Source organism: Aptenodytes patagonicus, chromosome 1 (genome assembly GCF_965638725.1).
Source record: "Aptenodytes patagonicus chromosome 1, bAptPat1.pri.cur, whole genome shotgun sequence".
Classification (NCBI taxonomy): Eukaryota; Metazoa; Chordata; class Aves; order Sphenisciformes; family Spheniscidae; genus Aptenodytes; species Aptenodytes patagonicus.
The window spans coordinates 205,387,930-205,412,340 of record NC_134949.1 but is presented as its reverse complement, the minus strand read 5'-3'; the positions used below and the strand labels follow the sequence as shown (position 1 = coordinate 205,412,340).

At 39.8% G+C, this 24,411-nt stretch overlaps 1 protein-coding gene across 5 annotated transcripts in view; it reads right to left on the bottom strand.

Annotated features, from left to right (window-relative positions):
• ATP8A2 (ATPase phospholipid transporting 8A2) overlaps positions 1 to 24,411 on the bottom strand; it is a 339,748-nt gene that overhangs the window by 86,961 nt on the left and 228,376 nt on the right. For all 5 annotated transcript variants that reach the window (XM_076328069.1, XM_076328066.1, XM_076328067.1 and 2 more), the window contains 6 exons: positions 24,092 to 24,166; positions 21,273 to 21,395; positions 20,135 to 20,213; positions 16,762 to 16,823; positions 16,351 to 16,407; positions 11,972 to 12,079 (listed from right to left, as the gene is read on the bottom strand). In XM_076328069.1, the coding sequence (XP_076184184.1) occupies positions 11,972 to 12,079; positions 16,351 to 16,407; positions 16,762 to 16,823; positions 20,135 to 20,213; positions 21,273 to 21,395; positions 24,092 to 24,166 (504 nt within the window). The remainder of the gene's footprint in view (positions 1 to 11,971; positions 12,080 to 16,350; positions 16,408 to 16,761; positions 16,824 to 20,134; positions 20,214 to 21,272; positions 21,396 to 24,091; positions 24,167 to 24,411) is intronic.

Here is a 24,411-nt window from a genome sequence, read left to right as displayed (position 1 = left end):
AGACCCAACCTTGGAAAGAGCTCCAATGCAACAGATGAGAGCAATTGATGCTACAACATATCTACAGTTGTTAACATTCACATGCCATATTTAGTAAATCTTTTCTACGTAGGTCTCCAGTCCATTTCTGCTCTCAGAAATCTGAAATTCTGCATCCACAGCGTAAGGGGCCTCAACATTAACAAGCCCTGCAGGCACTGTACGGACACGTCACATACAGGAAGCTCCTGTTATGCCACTAACCAGACCGACGCAGCGTTTCCCACATGTTATGTCAGAGATAGAGCACAAAAATATTTCTCCAAATATTCACACCCATGTGACTAACAAAGCCCATTCTCCCCTCCATTATCACCCTGTACGAGGTGTGTGTCACACACTGTGTATATTACAAGCGGCTTGAAAGCCTTAGAACAAAAGCCATGTACTTCTACTAGAAGACTGTGGGAGAAAAGGAACTAAACCTTTAATGATAAATATATTTGCTACATCAGCACTTCACAAGCATCATGGACAAGAATATTTCAGCAACACTTTAAACCCCTAGATCTACAGGAAGAAAACAGATTGCTTGGCACACAGCAGTTTGGCTTTCTAGGAAAAGTATTCTCTTATGAAGTTCCCACAAGACCGTATCTATCCAGTTAGGCTGATTCATGGAGAGGATTTTCCTTCCCCTAAACAAGACTAACAAGATCCATAAGAATATTTCAATGAGAAATCGATGTATTCCAGGACTTGTGATTGAAACCACAACAATTTCTATGGACCTGAGTTTGCAATCCCCACAAATAGAAACTATTCAAGTAGTTCCAGTAAAATCAGTAGGACTGACTGTGTGAGACACAGCTATAAACCACGATCATATAACAGGCAGGCACTCTGGGATGGGAGGAGTTCAAAGGATCATCCCAAGATGAGCCTCTCCTGAAAAAACTTACTCCTGCTGGAGAATGTAAGACTGATTCTGAGGCACACATGTCAATTCTCTTCCGCATATACAACATCAGAATCCAATACGTACAAAACTGCTTGACGCCCCATTACAGAAAGTAGCTTGAAGTGTGAAGGCAGCAAACAACTGGAGGAGGGTGTGTGTGCATCTTTGGGTGTCCAAAACTGAAATTTTGAACTCTCGAGCAGAAGCCTGCTCTAGCTGCAACTGGTACAGGCTGGTTGTAAATTTTGATAACATTTAGACTAAACAGAAGTGGCATGTCCTGAATCCTCTGACTAATAAAGAGATATGAGACATTACCCCCAATTACAAGGCTGATCATGTGTTGTGCTTCTGCATACAGACTATTTAGATGAGGAAAACCAGGGGCTTGGGGTTCCACACCAAAAACAAGGGTCCACGAAAAGAAGTGATTGTCTTGGAAAAAATGCGAGAGACAGTCTGGAGAGAACAAGGTGAACATACTGGCTGAAGGAAAGATCCTGGAAGTGGCAGAAGATCCCAGAGAACAGGGACATGGATAGAGATGAATGCTGGGGAATGGCCAGGGACCTTGACCAGTAACAGTTGTGGGTGGTCAACACTGACAGCAGTGGCACAGCAGGAACCAACCCAACTCTCCGCCCAGCTTTCCCAGGCCAGCAGTGACCTCCCTGCAAGGAACGGAAGTCGAGACCTAGGGAACATAACGCTGTGGTAGGAGAAAGTGAATGAGAATAATCAAGTGGGGTAAGAGTGCTAATCTCTCTCATTCTGAAATAAACCCCAGATCCACTACAGGTTGTCATTTACTTTGTCTTGCCTGTGACAGCCAGCACTTGGCTAAATTTTAGTCCTTGCAGGCCACTTTCATTAGAAGATGATGCAGACTATATATGGCTTTAAAACAATTCTGCTTGCTTGCACAAGAAAAGCATGATAAACACTTATTCTTCTGACTTCTAACATCAGAAGACCAGAACACACCTACTCTTCACAGTCCCAGCTCTAAATCCAGCCAGTAATTTCACTTAAAAGATCCCTCTCAGTCCCCTCTCTGGCTATTTCCAACTTTTCAATATAGTTCCATGCCCCTCAGCAATATTTTCTCCCTTACACACAGTTGAAACCAAATACACTTGTTACTAAATGTTTATTGGGCTCTTGGAAAACATTTTGGATTTTGTGGCTGCCTTTCATACATCTTTTGGTTTGTGTGAAGATGCCAGCAATTCAGGAGTTCAACTGCTCTTCAAATATATTCTGAACGAACAGTAGAGGTGAGACCCATCAGCTCAATGAGATTTTGCCTAACCCCAAATGACAACAGCACTTTTTATAAGTACCTAAGGAAAACAGTTTGCCAGAGCCTTATTTTTTGTTGTTCTGCTCCCAACCAGATACCTATCTTGTTACTCCATATGCTCACTTCTCCCTCCTCCTTTTTTTAACATTTCTTTTTGTATTGGCATCCAACTTTATAAAAGCACAATGAAAGTCAACCGTATAACACTATCAAAGAAATTCACCATCACTTCCTCTGATTTCTCTATCGAGTGGAGAAACTTCACTTGAATTTGGAAAGGCCTTCCCTGAATGCAGCTTCTGTTGAAGCAAGGCTTGAAGTGGTTACTTTTCGTCCTCCTTTGAAATAGAAATAGCCTAAAAATATCCCTTTTTGGTGCATCTCTCTCTCAGATTCTCTCAGAACCCCAAAACAAGAATACCTCTTCCACATGTGAAAATAAAATGCCAAACATTGGCTGTTCTAGTGAATGTACATACACTGTTGCATAAAACACTGCAAGCAACAGCCTACATACTACACGAACCATAGTACTAATAAAAGACATACCAAAATAAAACCCTTTAGATGTTTACTAAAACAGATGCTTGCTCCAAAATATTGCACAAAAGAAGTCCTTGCAAAGGTGATTGTCATTTTTTGTACAGTCTAAAAATCACACTCTGCTAACCACATTATCTTCTCTTCTAGTCACTCACACATTTTGCACACCCATGCAATGGCAAGCAATGAATTGAGTATGGCATGGAAACTTTGAAAGCCAATGTTTCTTCATTCTATCCTTTATATTCCTTGCCCTCTCTCCAACTAAGAATCCCACTCCCTCAGCATCTCCTTTGCATAGTACTGTGTGCAGCTCACAGACTATTACAGGTGGAACTGATGGTTAGTAGGTGTTCATCCTCTTCCTTCCCAGAAACCTTCTGAAAATGAGAAATGCTCTGAATATGCAATTTCAATCTAAATGAGTCCATCACTTTAGAGAATGAGATGAAGGAAATAAGTTTGTATATAATATTGTTCTGGTTCATTTCTTTGAAATGAATTAGCATCTCCCAGCAGCTGGACAGGGTAAGAAGTGGTAAGAAGCACCTTTAGAGAAATGAGAAATGCTGTTTGACACCATTAATTTGGGCTGATTAATTGAAAACAAAAACGCCATTTTGTGTCAATTCTAACATTTCTTCTACAGTTCAGCCACTGTACTGAATCCTTCCTTCTCCTCCCCAGCATCCTCCAAAAAGCACTCCATGCTATAGAGAAAGTATGTTTATACTTACTTGTCTTTTTTTGTGTGTGACAACACTACTGTCCAAGCTTTCTCTGCATTGGCCTGCTGACTCTACAGTAAGCACCAAATTGCCTTCAGTCATATACCGGAAAAGGGAGACATGTCCAGAGCTGCAAAATGGGGCCCTGCAAGATGCTCGGCAAGAGACTGCAGCTCTTAGCGGTGAAAGAAACTCGCTTCCCAACATCAAGCTACCGAGAAATGCCATTGTTGGGTTTTATGCTACAGAGACCAATGATGGCACATCCAGTCACGAGTGGCTCCTTCACACTTTAGGCTATGTCACACTATGTTATGGACAACACCTGTATTATCCTCTGTACTTGTTTCCTATCAATCCTATTGAATCACGTACTACTCAAGAAAATATAGCTCTCCAGAAGCGTAAGCGTGTATCTGCTTAGCACCACTCTTACAACACTGTTACTCTTTTCCACAGTCTCCTTCTTATGCCTTCTGACAAGGTTACTGGTATAGAAATACCAGCTCAAGTGATACACGTAGCCAAATGAGAAATTACACTCCACAAGCCAAATAGGTGCAGTTTGACTTGCCGCACAGACACCCAAAGGCACTCCCAAAACTTGCATTCAGGTTAGAATTGCTTTTTGTTGGCCAGGTCCACCAAGAGAGAAGCAGCACAAGATACATCGGTGCCACCAGCTGTCGAGTTAACAGGAAAGCCGCAGGGGACAGACTGCGCTGGCTGACCCACAGCAGCAGGCAGGGTACCTGGGAGGGCCGCACTCCTTCCAGCCTCACTACTCCTCAAGCCTCTGTACCCATGTTCGCCTTAGAACAATATAAGAGATCATTTCCACTCCTCAGGGCTTTTTGGATCAAATTTTGACATAATACAATTGGGAAGAAATGATCTCATGAAACGTATACTGTAGGGAGGAAAGGGAATAAAGGTATGTTTCAAATTGATCTGGAAATATTTTCCCACATGAAATAGTTATGCTTGTCTCTTACAAAAATGCAATCCAACCAGTGCAGGAAAGAAACAGTGGCATGGAGCACAAATTCAGCTAAACAAACAAAAAAATCCCCAAACAACCCCCCTTTATAATACCAAAATTAAAACATAACATGACCCTCCTGTCCCCAGGGAATGAAGAGAAAAGCCACATCCCAACCAAACCCCAAATATCTGCTCTCTGGGCTTTCCTGCATCCATCAGAAAACAAAGCAACTTAAGTGTGACCAAAGCAAGCTATACAACCACTAATTCCAACTCACAGTCACCTCCTGCCCTCTGGAATAGATCCCATCTGCTGCTCATCTTATTTTCTAAAGGAGCCACAGCTTCATTGCTATAAGCTTAAACTCTCTTTCAAAAACCATCTTACATACACAATTACCCTACCACCTTACTTTCTTTGTGTCCTTGAGATTATAGGAACAGCAGCATATTGATCTCTCTACTTTCATGTCCTCTCTCTCCTGCCCATCCTCATCATGCCAGACCATTTAGGCAATAAATTCCACGTAGGAACAGGATATTGCTCGATGCCTTCACACTGCCTGGAAAATGTGGCTGGTTCCCACTTATGACAACCACAGACAGGAGTGCCGAATAGTGAACATGCGCAGAGGCAGACCCAAATCTCTTGGCTCTGAAGCCTCTCGCATTGCCCTCCAGCCCACCCTACCCATCCCCCACGTAGCACGCTTCGTCTACAAAGTTGATTTGCAAAAGATGCCACTGCAAAAGGGGCTGAGCGCTTTGCAAGAGGCGTAAAAACTGTTTGGCTACTCTCCAGTTATGCTATCCAACAGAAAAAAGTTTTTTCTTTTACCAAGATGCACACAAAGCCTTGTCATACATGACAAACCCACACTGCAGAGCTCTTCGGTTTTCCTCCTCAAGTTTCTTATACAGAACGCAGCCTACATCAGAAATGCTCTGATCCAGTATGGCAAGTCATACGTTCTCAGTTTGTCCTTGCTCGTCAATGGGGCTCAAAACACAGACTTTTTTTGTAGACACGAGTATTAGTACACACTGCCTCTGGTACAATACAGTAGCTGCTTTTCTATATTTAAGAGCCAGCTGTTTCTAATTAAGAAAATACAGGATAGGATATCTTCCAAACATCTTTCCACAAGCATGCAACAAGGCTTCGCTACTTTAAAATATATGAAAAAGTGATTTGGGGAAATTTTGAAGGACATTGAGCAACCCTGGGCTCCAAATTGAAAAAAGATGCAATTTTTGAAGCACAGTCCATTACCATAGAATGATAATTCTATCCTGAGTGAAGGAGCTTGTTCCTGGACACTGCTATACCCCACTCCAAAACCAATAAATCTGGATAATCTGCCAATTACACAGAAGCGTAAATGTTCTGTGCGCGCACTATATTTCTGTTTAAGCTACTGAGCAGCATTTAAACTTGTTAAGGCTACCTGATCTCCAAACAGACATTGGCCAGACAGCATGGCTAGCATCCAGGTTACACTGCAACACTGAAGGAAAACCAGCTGACACCCTACGCACCATCTGTACAACCTGCAGGTGACCATTTATCTCCACTCACTTTCTTACTGCTCCCCCATCTAACACACTAGCCTGCTAGCCACAGTTCTTCTGCAGGGCAGGAATAAAGACCAAAGCAAAAGCTGGACACACGAAGACTTCAAAGGAGTTTGAAGGCCAGTTGACTGCCTTGCTCTGCACTGCCAGTTCCCAAACCAGAATGAGTTTTTATGCTCGTGGCTTAACCCTGTTTTCACTTGGCTCTATATAAGAAATGCCAGCACAGCGCTGGGCACAGCTGCATATACAGTCCTGCTTTAAAGCCTTCATGAAATACTTGCAAAGGAGAAATAAGTCTGGGACATCTTTTAGAAATATTTAGGATAGGTTCGCTGCAGAGTTGCCAAATAGGTAAAGTGGCATGGGCATGTTTGGGGGGGGGGGGGGGGGGGGGGGTTAGCCTCCAGAAAACAAGCATGTTTAATCTATTAGTTTCACATTCAGGAGTTATTAAAATATTTATTTTCATTATCTCAATTTTTTCATCTTTCTGGTGTATGACATAGAACACCACAACGCCAGGGATCTAGAAGTTCATTTCTGAAAGCCATGTGTGGCTCAAAACCAACCAACCTACTCCTTCAACAGATGCTTAAAAATATATGCATACTTCATTAGTCTAATTTGTCTGCTCAGAGCCTAGTCCAAAACTGCAGAAAAAGTTCCAAAACCACATCAAGTGCCATGGAGACTGCTGTGCATAATAATAAAAACAAACACGATCAGCAGGCATTAAGGACCTCAATCTGCAGGCAAAGTCTGATTTCTGCCTAACAGCTGGACAAAGCATTTCCACCAACCAAAACACTGACACCACAATGTAATGTGCAACCGACTGCAGACAAACAAACCACAATCAGAACAGCCAATTTTCTAACTAGCACCAAACTGCAGAAATATGAGAAGCCAGAAAGAACAATAACTGAGACCTCTGGAAAAAAGATTCAAATGTAGAGAGAAAGGCAAAAATATTCTGGAAAACACGAAAATGTACATTAAGCTGTCAGTATTTCAGTGTGGATTTGCAAGAGCAGTAATGTGAAACCTGTTTATTATGTTACAATAATGATTATTATCTTGCCTCCAAGTTTTTTTGGTTTGGTTTTGTGTTGTTTCCAAGTCTTCCAAACCAAGCAGGTTTCTCACACACTTCAGCAATAGCTGAATCACAAGATTTAGGAGAGCTTCAGACCGAAGGCCAGCTACTAAACTGGCCATGCAACCAGGGTCCATCAGACCCTCTAGATCACCTCCCACCCTCAAAAGCCAACAACCTAGTGCAATAGCTAAGGTGAACCTGTCTTGCTAATGGCATACGCAGAGAAGAATGGGAAGCTTTGCTAAAAGAGATAGATGTTTTCTTGACAAACCATTAATATGAGTAAGTCCTGCTACTGTCACATAGGATCAACCAGAGATCTCGATTACTGGAATATTTTAAAAAGCACCCTTAATTCAGGTAAAGCTGATGCACAGCTTCCTTAAAGTCTTTATGTAAGTAGACAAATAACCTAGAAAGAATTTGACAGTTGAACTGGAAAAAAAGAAATGTCTTCTGTTAAGGATGTGGGCAGCACTAGGAAACAAAAACCAAGCCTGCCATTAGAGCTGTGAAAGCATGAGAAAGGCTCTTACACGTAGCTGTTTCCACTATGCAGAAGCGGAGCCGCTGGTACAACAATTATTTGGATTGTGTTTTTGATGAATATCCTCTCAACTGCAGTTGTACAAAAGTAACTGGGAAGTGCAGTAGCTCCAACTTCAATACCGCCAGCCGTGAGGAAGCTGGAGGCCTCAGATGAGAAAGGGCTTCCTAATGCCGTCCTGAGGTCAAAATAACGGGTTCCAAACTCAAAACGATTCTTAAACCCCAGTTCTGAGATATTACCACATAAAACACAAAGCAAAAGTATAAAAACCTAGAAATTACTAACCTGCACTTTGGATTAACCACAATGTATGACGTCTCAAAACCAGATTAAAACCCCGACTCTTTTACCCCCTCTCCTCCAAGCTGAGGAAATGAGACTGATACTAATCTTCCTGAAGACATTTCCTTAATGGTAACAACAACTAATGAGGCAGAGACAAAACACAACACTTACATTAAGGGAAATAGATTGGAAAAAAAAAAATCACCACTCAATAGTAGTCCTTTCTTCATCCACAACCAGTAACAGATGCTTCAGAGGGGTGATGGGAACACCCCTTCCCTGCCACCCCTGCTCTCCCTTAAAACACTAAAAATACAGTCTTTTAACTTGGGGTGGGGAAGGAAGATATCTGTTGTTCTTCATCTTGGATAATGTCTGGATCAAGACGTAAAGTGTGATCACTTTCATACACATATATAACATCCTCTTGTATACATACACATGCTTTCAGGTATCTAGGTATGTGCATGGGTGGGAATACCTGCACACAGACTTGGATCCCATACGGTGTAATTTTATTCCCATAAACCTAAAGGATGCTACAATTCCTATGAAGAAATCCATACAAGAAAACAATGTGAGCAGCATTTCACTCACACCATCTGTATGACATATTGAAGAAATGAGCACAAATGTTATTGCTCACTGTTCCCTTTGGGGCACCAAATCCCCATCCCCCAGGCAAACAGAATACCCAAGATTGCATGAGAGCAGGACTATGGCTAATGTGCTGGTCAACAAAATACCACTGGGTTATGAGCCACAAGCCCCAGAAGTTCAGGAAAAGAATAATTAAAAAGGCACTCACATCCTTAGAGCAGCACATTTCTGTACCGCCTCTTAATTAATGAGTATCAAAGTGGGTAGCACTTTTTAAAAACATAGGCATCTACTTGTTTCCAACAATCTGTGGTGGTAAGTCATAACTACTGGAAGGTGGGAAAGGATTTACATATTGTACAAAATGCTGTCATCTGGAAGTGTTCATCCAAAAACAGTCAACTCCCATACAAGCATCCTGGCTCCAAAGGCAAGACAAAAAAATAGGCACTGACTTTTCTCAGTGTCACTGTTCTCTGCAAATACAAAAAGAACTTCTCAAAAAAATACAAATATTCAGGAAAGCCAAGAGAGCTATCAGAGGGCTTCCTTGGTCTTACATTATTGCTTCTGATACTATTAAAGGAAAATATTATTTGGGTGTCTGAAAAGGTTCCCCCAAAACAGCCAAAGTACCAGATGTCATACTATTGGAAAACTTCTGTTAAGGACTACTGAGATTTTTATCACAGCTTTGTCTTATTACATTACATGTATTCTATTATGAATACTGTAGTGGAAACAGAAGAAATATGTTGACTCTGACAACAGAGTAAAACTAAGTTGCTTCCCTTTGCCCTCAAGGAGGAAAAAAAATGGTATTACTTTCCCTGTGAGAATGCTCAAGATATTATGGCCAAGAGAAAGAAATACTTAGTGAAAATGGTTTAATAAACCCCAGCAGAAACAAAGCATCTTTTCACATACTTAAAAGTCTGCAAAGCTCCATGCTGACATTTGATGAATGGACGGAATAAAATGTCTTGCACCTCCTATGCCTTCTACTGATGGCACAAAGTCCTGGCTGGCACAGATGCTAGATGAGTATTACAGTTAAAAAGAGCTCCCTTCAAGTGCTATTGGATTTGCATAGTTTGAGGAGCTAAAATATTCTGCAGTTCAGTTTATTTGAAGATAAACACACTAGCAAGATTTAAAACCAAAAGAAAGTAAGCTTTTTGCTGTCTCATTTTGCTTTTAAGATACCTTGATTATAATACAGAAAAGAAGATAGCAGGAGTAAAGGAATAGCTTAAGTCTGGGAAGCAGCAAGGCAATTAATTTTACTGACTACAGCCTAGCACAACCCCAGCTCATTTCACCATGAGCTGGTTTTATGACAGCAACTGATTACTCAAGAGACTTTGTATAAGTTAATGCAAGTGGTAAGCAAGTTCGCTTTACCTTGGGAGCTTTCCTTGATTTTACAAAAGGATAAAGGAAACAAAAAAATCCACTCTCTTCCACTGCTGCTCCTTCTCTCAAAAATACAGGGAAACTGTGATAGAATGGTGGTGTTCCCTCCCCCCCCCAAAAAAAAAGCCATACAACAGATTATTTCTGACTGCTTGCATTCAAAAAGTGTTTTTCTAGAATGATGAACAATCCTTAACATATTTGATTGATGATTATTGACCCAGGGACACAGCTCCACAAGTACTGGACTAGATACTCAAAGTAAATGTGTTCTCCATTAAAAAAAAGTACATTAGATTATTTTTATCTCAACAAGATATTAGTACCACTTCTCAAGTCATCATGTCAGAAAACCAGAGCATAAAACCAATTTTTAAATAGAAATGCTTTAAAAACATATTCAAGGAAAACCAAAACCTTATTAACATGAAGCTTTTGTTCCGAGACCTGTGGTTTATGTCAGAGCAAATGTTGATGACCAACACAATATGAATTTTGTTGCAGTTGCAATTAAAAAAAAAGGGAGCTACTTTTGAAAAAAATGCAGCACCAAGCTAAAGCTGATGGTCTGTCCTTTCTTGTATGAAGGAACAGCTCACCTATTGCTTGCATTTTAGAAGGCTGACATGTTAATGGCAGCACAACAAGTCTGCTGCGGAGGACAAGCAGTTCATGGCTCTGCCTGATAATTCAAGTCAGATTTCTGCTCGATATATGAAAATGTGAATTAGAGCTACTGATACTGTATGTGCTGTGAAACACACAAAGATCACCATGAAATACTATTAGAAGACTGAGGCTTTGTCTGTCAGTCACTTACTTGCTGATCCCAGCCTGTCAACTGTCACTCTCTGCTGTAAAAAGCTGTCCATGAAAATCTGCCATAGCCTCCATTATCCCCAGTGTTTTAGCATAAGATAATAAAATATGTATTGGGCCAGAACAGTAACAAAATCATGCCTGACTGCTCTTGTTGAGTACAAACATGAGAGTAACCTCAAAAATCTCTAATTGGCTTGCCAACACTTGGCATTTTTTATTATTTTCTAGTCACAAGGGTGACATGAGTTAAATATGCTTAGATTCTTTGTTAAAATTATTAGTTTGCTTTTTTCTTTCTGTGTCATAAACAGCATCTTTGCATTAAAGAAAACTCTAAACTTATTACCAAATACCTTTTTCTGGTCATTTTGACAGCAGTTCCACTTCTACGGAATAATTTTTTACCATGCATTTATTAATTCCTTCATTGTTCATGGTAACCCCCTATTTTAAATAGGCACAAGCTCTTGAGTGATTTTGACAGGCTCGTGACTCAGTCTTCTCACCACGGGTTGAAATAATGACACCGAAGGGAAAATTTTGCCACCTGGAACTCAGCTGACACTGAAGGAACAAATCCAGAATTCCTCTAGTATTATAAAGGGATCAGTAACATATCAGCTTCCCTTCTGCTTCTGACCATCTCTTCTTAAGTAAATTCTGGTTTATTTTAAATGAATGCAGGAAAAAAGGAACAATACGAAAGCAAAATATATGGAAGAGAAAGAACCCACGATAAAAAAAAACCAAAACCCCAAAACAAATAAACTAAATCTCTACCTGGCATTTTGTCAAACACACAAAGTCTTACTAGGAAGGCACTAATGAAAGAGCCAGTCTCACTGCTATCCAAGTGAACTGAAAATTGTCATATAGTATCCACAGTGCATATAATCACGTATGATGTCACTTTTGGGGAGAAAAGCAGCTCTTCTAATGAGGAGATTAAGCTAAATGAATACAGGGATAAAAAAAAGGTTAAAATGAAGTACAAGCGCTCTTTCTGGAAAAGAATTCCTTTCCAAGCATTGTGTGAGTGTTCAGGAAGCGGCAAGCAGCAGTGCTGGCGACAGCAGGGCGCTGTGCTGAGCAGCTTACTGTGCAGCCAAGCATTCATACTGACCTGCCCCAGCATGTCTGGTGCGATGGGAAACGTGGGCCAGATGGCCGAGTAGACACCGAAGAACATCACCCAGAGCAGCATGCTTCCCCAGACGGCCAGGTGACTGAACTGTCAAGGAGCAGGGAAAGAAGGAGAGTCAGCACAGGGCACTTCCTCCATCCACCTAACCTATAGAATATTTCTCTGTTCAGGTCTCACTCAGGCCTGTCTACCACACTTGGTTTCAGGCCAGTAGCACAGGTTGTTTAAACAGCATAAACCAGTTCTCCTCTTTAATCTTTGCCTCGCGACAGGGCAGACAGATAGTCTTCTCAGCCAATCTGTCTCACTTGGAGCTCCAAAAACTCATCAGATTTTCCTTGGAACTCTGATTTCTCTCATCTAGCTCCTGCTTCCTGTTGTGCACATGCCAGGTTCAACACATACATCACGGCAGAAATTTTCAAAGACTCAGGTTAAAGTTCACATGGACAAATCCCTTATGGCAGAGTGTATGCATACAAGCCATGTGCACCACTCATATACCTTTCACAGAGGAAGATTCAGTGCTGTGTAATACACTACCACAATCAACATCTACTGATCAACTTGCTTTTTTTGTTTTAAAGGTGTCCTAAGTGATTTACAGATATGCAATGCAGTTTACATCTTTACAGGTTCTTTAGTCTGTAGACTCACTAAGAGTAAACAAAAGCAGTGTTAAAGTGATCAAGAACATATCCAGCACAGACTTCGTTTCAGTAGCATTAAAGAAAGTCATTTTTCCTACACACCCAAACTGTTTTGCTGTTCAGGATGATTTAAGCTGTTTTACTTTTACACTGCAGTGGATGGAATCAGTAATTTCAGTTGCAACACGCAACTGAGCTCATTATTGGCTCCAGCTTTTTTGGATGCCAACAACTCCTGTGGCTGATGACTTTGGCTCCAATTCAGAGAAGTACCTGCATAAATCTTAATTACTAATTACATACGGGTTTAGGAACATGGGAACAAATTCACACACTGGTTGCTGTGGTGGACACAGTGTGTTTTGTTTAGTTCTCAGCTTTATACTTTCTATTTGATGATTGTATTTGTTGACTTTTTGAACAGTATGTCTGAGAACCAAAGAAGTGTCTAACCAAGTATTGTATTCTGCCCACTGAGAGATAGATACAAACTTCTGGAAGGAAAAGATTGCTCCTCCTCTGGAAGCACTGAGCACCCTCGGAAGGGAGAGCTTTCTCCAGCACAGGCAGCAAAAACAAACAAGCAAGGAGTCTGCAGCACCAGTGCAGACTGGCAGATAGCTGGGAGCAACTGGAGGCTGCCTTACAGTAGCAGCATTCATATGGCAAAATGTCAGAGGCGATGGAAAGTGCCTCTTCTAGGCACTCTCAGAAAGCTGGAATTTTGTTCAACCCTAAAAGTTGCTGGGCTAATGAGCAGGACATAGGATAGGCCCCTTCCTGGAGAGACACAGTGGGCAGAAAGATTTGTTTTCAAGTTTTGCTATTTACTCTATTTCACCCAGGGACCAGCAACTGCTTCATTTAAAACAAACCAACCACATTTTTTTAATTCAGTTTTAATGTGAATAAAACTAAGAGCTGGAAGGATCTTTTTTATTTTAACACTTTGAGGAAGGGGGGGGGGGATTTTATCCTTTCAGTCTACTTGCTTTTCTGAAAACTAGGGACAATTCATGTCAAGATTCTGACTAAAAATAAAGCCCTGCCACAGTGAGCAACTGTACTGCTCAGCTCCCCAAAGAACAAGTACTGCAAGGCTGCCACAAGAATTCGTCTTAAAGAAAAGCCAGCCCCATCCAATGGCAGAGCAGCACCAGCACTGCTTTCCCAAAAGGGCATGACACCTTCTCTTGAGCCACAGCCTTCCTTCCAAGCAAGTGGACAGAAGGCTCAGGATAGCTTGGACTGATGCTTCCAAGCTGCAAACTCTACAGACTTCAGGATTAAAAACAGTAAACATAAAAGCAAGCAGGGAAACAAATCTAAGATATACTCTTATTTTGTAGGAGGTATATTTATGCTAGGGAAATGACATCTTTTTTTTGTCTCCCTTCTGTTTTTCTTTCCAGTCTGCTGGTAGGACACTTTCTGAGTTTTGCAGCTCTTCATCTTGCCCTTTCCAGCTCAGCAAAGCTTTTGCTCATTTTATGTTGTCTTTATCTTCTTCTCATGGTTGTCCCAATCATCTCTTCATCTCAGGCTTGTAGCCGCCCGAATTGCTTCTCTACCTTTAAAAGAGCTTCTGCCCTCCTTGCCCTGCTTGGAAATGTTCCTTATACACTCACCCCACCAGCCTTTGCACTGTTGATTCTCCACTGATCTCTGTCATTTACCCCTGAAGAATTCATGTGCAAAGCAGAAGCGAGTCCATCAGATGTGTTAAATGAATGACAGTCAGAAAAAAAGAAATCGAGGCTCTCACATAAAAACTAGACACACTGTATGGCTATCCTGTGCATCCTATTTATCTGAAATAGTTCATATAGTGTGGTAAAACAGTGAAGAAAGCTGTGTGTGTTTGGGAAAAAGCTTGCTGCAGTGTTCCAGATAGGTAACACGTAACATGAAGCTGCTCCACACAGCTCCAATGTGCGGATTTTGTTATGCATCATGTTACCACTTTTACCAAAGCCTTTCTTTCCACGCTACCTACTGGATATACCAGGCTCCCAACCACTCTGAATCTGCAGTATTTATTTAAAGCTTTCAGCTGAACCCATCATGTTCTCCCAAGTGGCAGTGTCCCTCTCACTCTCAAGAACAAACTGCATGTAACCAATCCACTTGATGATGGAGAAGTGGCTTAACTCAATGTTGTACGTTTAATACTTTTCAAGTAACCTAAAGATTCTCTGTGTGTTGATTCACTCACAGCTGAAACAATAATTGTAACCAACATCAGGTTCCAAGATGATGAGAGTCACTGGTCCAAGCAATGGGACAGGAATTAGAAGTGTATATAGAAAAGAGTTGATTCTAAACACAATGACTTTTCTGTGCATAACAGTAATTTCTCTATAAAATGCCAGTGTTACAGAACACTGAGATCTACTGAACATTATGGTATCTTTTAAAATAAAATTTAGGAAAGAGGGGATCATGATTATCCCCAAGTGACTGAAAAGATACCAATTACCCAGGGAAGGGGAGAGAGGAGGAAGCATCAAATAATTCACAACATAACAGGATCTAAACAGGCTCACATGCCTCCAGTGCAAACTTGGATATATCCTCGTCTAGTGCATGAGGGATTAATTTAAGTATTTTTGCATTTTAAAATATTGGTATACAACACAGAACTTATGCGTAAGCAACAGCAAAAAAAGAACAGATTTTATTTTCATATGAGAGAATGAGGCACAGAATATTAGCATCTCCCAAATAATTAACCCATACAGATAGCATTTCATCTTTAAAATTCAGAAAAGATATCAGCTCATCAATCTTAACAATTCCTCTGTGAGGAATGAAAGAAAACATTTTACAACTAACAGAAGCAAGGAGGTTACGGAAATTTAAGCCAAACCCCTCCAAGAAACTGGTAAAATAAGAATATGAGAGTCCTCAAAACAGCTTGGTCTTGAGGACAGAGTGTCTTAGTATGCCATGAAAACTAGAGTCCCGTAACGTATCTCATAGGTGTAGAGAAACAGGGACTCCATCAAAATCAAAAGATTAGTGTTTCAGAGGGGCTGGGGGAGAGAAGGGTGTTGAAGGTTCATCAACACAGTAACCCTCCTACCCCCCATATTCTTTGGAGGTCACTGCCCTGCCAGATTTCTGACACCTACCAGTAACAGAACACTCACTCATTGCAAGTAAATGACTCAAATCTAGGAATCAACATAACCATTTGATTAACATCCTTATTACTATAAGTTTCCGAACAAAAAATCTCATCCAATGTGAAGCCACTAGTGCTTTTTACTAGCTTCAAAGACATTTTCAAAGCTCAGTTGTTTATCTGTGGGCAGACACCTTTCATTCCCTATTGCATTAATTTTTAAAGGAGCTACAGAGTAGAAAGATGACGTTCTTGATCTATTTCCTCAAGCAATTACAGTAGCATGTTGATTTCATGCAAAGTTTTCTCAATTTTAAATATTTAGAGATGTTGCCAATATACTCTTAGTGTTTTCTTCCCACTTCTGACAGACTGCCCTTTTTCATCACACATCGTGTGACCTACGAGTTCATTCTCCTCTCACATCCTGTACTTATGGAGCTTAGCAGTTTATCCTTACACAAAAGTTCCAATTAAAAGACTGAAGCCTCAAATTAGATTTTTAGTACTTCTTTTCTGTATTAATACTCATTAGGGAGAAAGCTGTGCTAATAAAATAAAAGATACCCAAGAGCACTTACTCTAGTCCACGCAGTCGTTTCCAAGCCAGCTTTCAGACAAACAGTGACTACAACATACTGAAAGGAAAAAAGAAAAAAGACAACTTCAGTATTAACACTTTCAAATTCAAAGGTGTTCATGGCCCAATCTCCCCTTTACACCTAAAAAGTTTCTACCATTTAGGTACCAACCCAGGGCCTTGGCAGTGTGGGATGGGGGAAGGACAGAGCAGAAGATATTGTTGGTGCATGTCAGGGGCGGGGGGGAGGGGGGAACGACAACAAAAAAGAAAAGAGAGGGAAAAATCATGCACACAACATAAGTTTCATTTTGCTTGTATACTTTCTTCTGATTTACACCATTTTCTCATGGTATAAAAGAACTGTAAAGAAATTCTACCATTCAAAAATTGCTAGGATACACAAACTTACAGTGTAAACTATGTTTCCAACAAATAAATAGTCAATTCCCTGGCCATTTGTGAATACTGCATCTGAAAGAAAGAAAAATTATCACATTTGTTAGTCAGTTTATCAACAGAATGGATGAAATAACAAGGAGATTTTCAGGAGAAAATAACCGCTCCCAACCTTGCCTTTTAGAATGTCTAAAAGCACTTTTAAAAGCTGTGAGATAATGGTAATGCACAAGCTGTGCTAAGCCAGGCCTCAGACACAATGCTCAGATAGAGCATATATCCACAGTCCTCGTTGCCAGAAGCCATCCTAGCAAAAGGGGAAGTGTTTGCCAGACCCTAATGTGTAATTTGTCTATAAGAGCTGAGGTATGCCAGTGTCACTTTTTCTCTCGCTATCTGTTCTGTACTACTTATTGACACCTCTAACAGATCCCATTATTTGCTGTGCCTGTGGAGAAAAAGCCTGTAAAACGCCAGCTGATCTGTGGTGAAATGGAGCTGAATTAAGAAAAGCCACAAAAGATTCAGCTATAAAAGGACACATGTAGTATCTAAAATATCTTACTGGAGGTTAATTCAGTAACTGAGCAGCATTCAGTCCCCATGCACCCTTTCTCTATAGTCAAGTATGCACAAGGGTAAGTACATGTTAATCTATCATTTGAAAGTGCCAACCTTGGCAGTACTTCAAATGTCTGTTTAGTCTTTCTTAGCCCTTGTTGAATAAAACCGGAACACCATGAAAGCACATTCGACAGCCACGCTAACACCAAACGAACTTGTACTCACAGGAGCTTTCAAGCATTACTCAAGCATGATAAGTATTGCTACTTTCACAGTTTTTAAGACAATTGCTAGAGAAATACACAAACAGCAGGGATGAAAAAGGCTTAAGATAAAACCTTGGACCTGTTCCTGAACACATACTGCCTACCACAGTGCTTCTACTATTATGAGGGTACCACTTTGCTAGACTTATTTGCAAAACTGGATCTGACATTCTTAAACTAGGGTCCTCTACTTAGTTAACTACGCTCCTGTAACATAGGTCTCCAGGATCAGTAAATTTTTAAGTCTACAGAGAAGAGTCCCTGACACCCTGACTTCTGTGGTGAATACTCTGCCCAGCTTATGGGTAAAAAGACTATTTATTTAGTCAGTGCAGTTACCCCAAGCTACTTGTTATGGTTTTCTTCTACAATGGCTGCATGTGGTTGTCTCCAAAGAACTGACAGGTTGTGAATATTTTCCAGAAGTTGCTGGTTCTATATCCCTGCTTTCTTTTCTCTTTTGAACCTCAACTACTAAGAAACAGCAGCAGATAGACTAGTCACTAACATTGCAACAGGAGCTAAAGCCTGAGACAGCTTGGTTAGGAATTGGTTTGGTTTCTAGCCACCATCATCTCTATCAGTCCAACTCCTCCCCTGGTACTCTGTGGCTTCAGGCATTTACCACATCATTCACAAATACACATCAAGTTTTAACAGTCACTTTGCTCTTTCCTCTAGTGTCAATGAAAAAGGTGAAGAGCACTAGAGAATTTGAGCCTTCCATGTCTGATGAACCCTGCTGATGCCAGAAGTCTCAGTTTATTAAGAAAAAGGCATGCCTAAATACGTATCAGTTTTGATAGATCTAGAATAAACTGACCTAATGACTCTGCCAGTATTTTGCTCTAGTGCAACATCACAGTGCACGTTTAAGTAATTGAATAATTTTTTGTGTAAGTCTCTTTTTTCAGAGTTACATTTTAATGCAGTAAGTTAATGCCTTTTTTTTCCCCCAGTGATTTCCATGACCTTCCACTTTGGGAGGCTAAGCAGTCCTGAAAGGAATGATATTTCTGTTAATGAGAACAGCAGGACACTCAGTGAACATTAATTTCTAAAGCTATACAAATGCTCATTCATGGACTTTATGCACTTCACATTCTAAGGAACTCAAGAGGTTAAAAAACATCCTAGTGTGAATGGCACATTTTTGTCTCTGGCACTGAAATCCCTTTTTCTCTTGGAAATACAAAGAAACTTGAAAATTCAATATTCATTCCTCTTCGGAAAGCAAACTAAGCAACCTATTCAAAGGAACTCCGAAAGTTACCATTTGAGCGGGTGAGTATTCCAGTCTCATCGTTTCAGTTGTTGAAATGAGAAGTACATTATCTATTTAGGAATTAGTTAGAAAAACATTTATGGAAGGCTAAAACAAAACCTGTATTTTTCTTTAACTGTAACCACTACAGACATCAGCCTAAAATTTCTGAAGTTGGATTTAAAGAAGAGCTATTCGAGATTAACATTTCTCATAAAAATAGTGAAACAGAAAAACAAAACCCCCCAAATCAAAACAAAAACCAATCAACCATAAAAACCCCTCTCCCCCCAAACTGAACCGAGCTCCCAGCCCACGTACGGAGAAAAGGGAAGGCCCTTTCTTGTATGGTCCATCAGATTGCGTGTGAAGCTGCCACTAAGGATACAATACTGACATTTTACTCAGCCAGGTAAAGAAACATGAACCTGCCTCCCACAAGTATCTTTACCATCATGCCTCTGATGTGAGCATTCATCTTCCCTCCCCTTCCATTTTCTTTCACCTCCTCCCCAATTAATCCATCCTGGAGCCGAGAAGGTTTTCTTGAAATTAGTGTTTTCCAGGAAAGAGTTTCAGTTTTGAAAAATTCGTGGGTTTAGATAAATACTATTCCCCCCCTCCACTGCCCCAAAATTCTTCATCTGATCTAGTCCTATTTCTTACAACAGTAAAAGAACAGATTTCTCATGGTTTTTCCTGCCCACACAACTATATTGTAAAGCTAGGTAGGAACCATATGGGATTTACTGTTCCGTGAAATACCATGTAGTTGCATTACCTTTCATGGAAAGCAAGACTTAATAAGCCTAATTTGTACAACAGAAAGTCTCTCTCATTTCCCCAATATCTCTGACTCTTGATCTGGTCTACTTCCATTCCAGCCAATTCATTTTTTCCACAGACTTCAACAGTAGTGAAATCTATATTTTATCCTACATTTTACAGTACTGTGTTATGGAATGGGAAAGATCCAACAAGATATAAAGCAAATGGTTGTAATACAGCTGCTGTAAGAACATTGTAAGACATTATTCAGTATTTGAGTAAAACCTTTTGGCAAAGCAGCAGTTTAATTTTTCATGTATTAAAGTCACTATACGAACAATAATTATATTAGAGTAAATTCTGAAAGCCACTAGGTAACTAGCCAAGTTCAGCAGCTATAGCCTATTGAACTGTCTGTCAGCATTATTTTCTTGGGACTCGTCATGACCTCCCGTTCTGCAAACACACTGGGCTCTGTAGGACTGAACATCAGTTACTGACGTAAGAAATAATGAAGCCCTTACCATGCTCCAGCACTTTCAGTGGAAACCAGAAGAGAATGATGGAATGGATCAGGGCATTGATGCAGTGACCCCAAAAAACCTGAGGGAAAACAAACCAAGTCATCAGTAGAGTCCAAAACTCTTGACCTCTCTCCAACTCCTAACAAACACTTCATTGTGTAGTTTAGAGTCAGACAATGTTTGTCCTGAACTGAAATACCTAAGGTTCTGCAGGATCTATTTCCTCCTACAATTTCTGCTCTTTCATAAGAAAACATTGGTCCAGTTGGATTGTTTTATTCTAACAACTTAAAATATAATAGGCAAGCATGCTTGCAATTTAAGATCTTTATCAAAATACAGCAAACAAATGGAGTCACCCTTCTTTAATTACCTCAAAGAATGATTTTAAAAGACTGATTCAGTACTATGAAACATTCTATTTCTTTTAATGAGCAAATACTTTGCGCCTCACCATTTTTAACTTACAGATAATGCCATTTTGGACAAACTAGAGCTTCACGTACTCTACAATTTCCTCTCTAAACAAAGTAATCGTACAGCTTCCTTGATTCAGAAGTACATTTAGATGTGCCTGTTATGGAATAAAGACACAATTCCAAATGCTGGCATTTTCGAGCATTTAAACAGCAAAATGAAGTAAAATGTATTCTTCAAAACTCAAAGTTCAAATAAACCAATTCAAATTTTATTTTCCAAAAGAACTACAGGAATAGAGCTATACTAATTGTGAAAAAGCGCCCTAGTAGACAGCATGATGACAACTTGTATATTAAATAAAATCCAGGTGATGTTATCCAGTTCCTATGAAAATTATAAACTCGCCATTTAAGTAGTTGTGAATTAAAAAAAAAAAATCATACTCAGATACAAATCTTACTTTGAATCAAAGTTTACAGATATTTCAGGACCAGTTTCAGTTGAAGCCATACCAGAAAATCCCTATTTAAAAAAAGTCCTAGCTTTTAAGTAAAAAAAATGTAATCCTTTGCAAAGAACCAGGAGGCAGAACAATCTTAATCTCAGTGGCTAGCATAAAGCAGAAGTAACAGTGGGGAATAAGTTATTTTCTGATGAGAAAGATCTGGGAAATAAGATGCTCATGGTTATTCTTAACGAAACAGAGACTTTTCCTTACCCTTGTGTTGAACCCATCTGCATTTTGAGTAATTTTGTATAGCTGTGGAAATCTAAGCATGCTATCTTGAGTACATGATCGTTCAAAAATTCCCAGAGTAAAGGGTGGCAGTGCTGTGAAAATCTGCAAGGAAAGCAAATACTAATTAAAAGCAGCTATTAGTTTTAAGTGGATCTCAGATAATATTTCAGTATCTAGACAACAGCAAAATTCCCCACAGACTTCAGTGAAGACTTATTACCAACTAGCATGTTATTTGACATAATTTTCAAATGTCCAAACATGAATTTCAGTAATTCATAATTCTCAAATATTGACTTATGAACAAAAGAAGCATGAAAGAAAATTCTTACTATTAACCAGTTAGCTAGCTTAAACACAAGGAGTTAAGCATCAGTAGTTTCTGATGTACCAGCTAATCTAGTGAGGGTAAAACACATTAGACTGCAAAGGAAAGACAACATGTACTTCTTCAAAAAAGCCTTGTGGGAATGGATTCAAATACAGCTGCAATTGTAGCCATAGTTAAATACGTAATATGCTTAACCGAAGCTAAGTTTACAGACAAAGCAAATGTGGAAATCACATTAAAAAAAAAATCTACTGAAAAACAAAGGCCATTCTGTATTATGGTACTTTGGGGATTCTCCAGGCAGGCATGAACTGATAGGAACAAATTAACTGCAGTATGTGTCTGTGCTATGGGCAGACGCTTAGATGACCAAGCCTCGGAAGCTTTCCAGGAGAGGCAGCAGGACACTTTGCCAGAAGCAGAGTAAATTAGCCTCTGAGTCCCACATTGCTGCTTTTGAAGTGTTTCCAGGATCTGAGGCAGCTCATTTAAAGCCAGCTTGGGTATCTACGTTTCTTGCAGTCTGCAGTGCAGGCATAGAGTGAAAATAATACCAGTGTGCATGTCTGAATACTAAACTTCATTCACTTCCTTTTACATTAACAGTTTATATCGGAAAAATAATTTCTAATCCTATACATACATATATTTTTAACAGTTTGAGAAGTGTTCTTGAAGTTAAGAAGCAGCTTGAAGTTATGAACTGTTTCTAGCGTGTGTGCATGCTTGCAAAAGTTGGGCTGTGGTTCTGACCAGCAGCGAGTTGGCAGTCGAGGAACAGACAAAGAGCAACACAGAGGACTAGAGACTAGTGAGAATCAGTAATTACATCCTAGATCCAACTGGGAATGCGCTTCTTTTGCTCATAAAGTGATAAACCAGATGGTTAAAATGGCAGCAGACTGGGGGTGGGGAACTGAAACTAAGACCACTGGTCCAATGTGTTCCAAAAAAGGGCATGTTCTCATACAGCTTTAAGGTATTTCCCCAGGTTTCCTGTGTTTATTGGGGCATTTACATTCTCACTTGAAGTAAATCTTCTAGTGTTTTTGTTTATGAAGGTAAACCAGTGCAAAAGCATGAATAACAATGCTACTATGATTTTCTACACTTAATACTTTAATGAGACTATTAATGAAATAAAGGGTTAATCTGCACAGAAGAGAATGACAGAGCTAAAACCACTTTAAAATCTAACCCCTTCAAACTGTGGAAGTCCCTAATACCCTACCAGCACCTGATTCTTCATGAGTCTATGCAACCAGTTCTAATTTTAGAAAATACTGACCTTACAAAACAAGGGTTAATTTCTACTTCACTGATTCTAGAAGATGAGTTTCATCCATGAGCTTTATGTAGGGTAGGTAGATACATCAAATCAGGTTTAAAGATAATAGATGCAAATATCTAAACATGAATGACAGACTGAGTAACGGTCAGGAAATTAGGGTGAAGAGAATCAAGGGAGTGGAAAATCCCTGAATAAGTATCTTCCACAAAGAATATGAAATCTTATGGAATATGCGGGTTTGTGCCATCGTTTTTAAGATTAATGTGACAGAAGTTAAGCATTTCCATTAATACTACTCAGTGATAGAGATAATTTGCTGGCTTTTTCTGTATTACCATATATTTGGAATGAGTCTGCTTAAGAAAAAAGTTAAATTTCCTCCCTCCAAAGAGAAATGCAAAGGATTTTTCAGCATTGACAAAGTGTCCTAATGGCTTATAAATCCAGACACCAGGCCACCCATCAGTAACATTACAAAGGTAACACTGTTGAAAACACCAGCACAGGTCTATGGTATGCTATGGAACTTGGTCCCGGAGATCCTCCAGACTTCAATCGAAGTTACTGATTAAATACTATTATTGATTAAAGTGATAAAACCATGTGGCAGTGTGGCACCCAGCAGAGCGTGGCGAAAATCAGAAATCACTCCTGGACTGACACATCCTGCTCTTGGTTCAAGTGAAAAATGCTGGTGACACAGCGATGCTACTTCCCATTCTGTACCTAATGTAGCATGAGTCAACCCAAAGCATCTGCATGACACTTCTCTGAGCATCTAACTGTTACAGAGTCTGAGAAAAAAAAAAATCAAAACTCAAAGGTTAAGATTCTGTATCTATTTTGAACATGAACAGTCAGCAAAATATTCAGTACAAAAGACTGAAGATGCTTTTGAAGAAGAAATTAAATTCCATCTAAAAGCTGCAGAGTTTTATGGAGGTTATATTAGGCCAAAGACATGTATTTTCAAGGTGTTTTCCCAAATTTATTTTTGTGATAAAAACACCATCCAAAATGAAGTTTTTATCTACCTCAGGGTGGATTAAAAAGGGCTTTTACAAGTGATGTCACCTTTCCTGACATACATCCAAGACAGTTACCCGTAAGAAATGGGACACAACAAAATAATACACAAGTCCTGACCACTATCAAGTCAAAACATGTAGCACTTACCACATTATACAGACCAATGCACCATCGCTCAAATAAGATCTGCCCAGAAAATCCATTAACGAAAGCAAACCAAAGCTGAAACAAAGACAAGTTACAAGAAGCTTTAGATTACTACTGCAGTATATGTGTCCATTTACAGTAGAAGAGAAGGATGTGGAACACAGACCACCATCTGGAGACAGTTGCTTGTCATGCTCTAAAAATGATCATCAGCAGTGCCAGGCAGTTATTCTCTTCTAGAGTCTTACATTTTAAATACTGCTTATTTAAAATAAAATACTCAGGTGATAGAGCAATTTGTTGTATTTGCATCATTACTC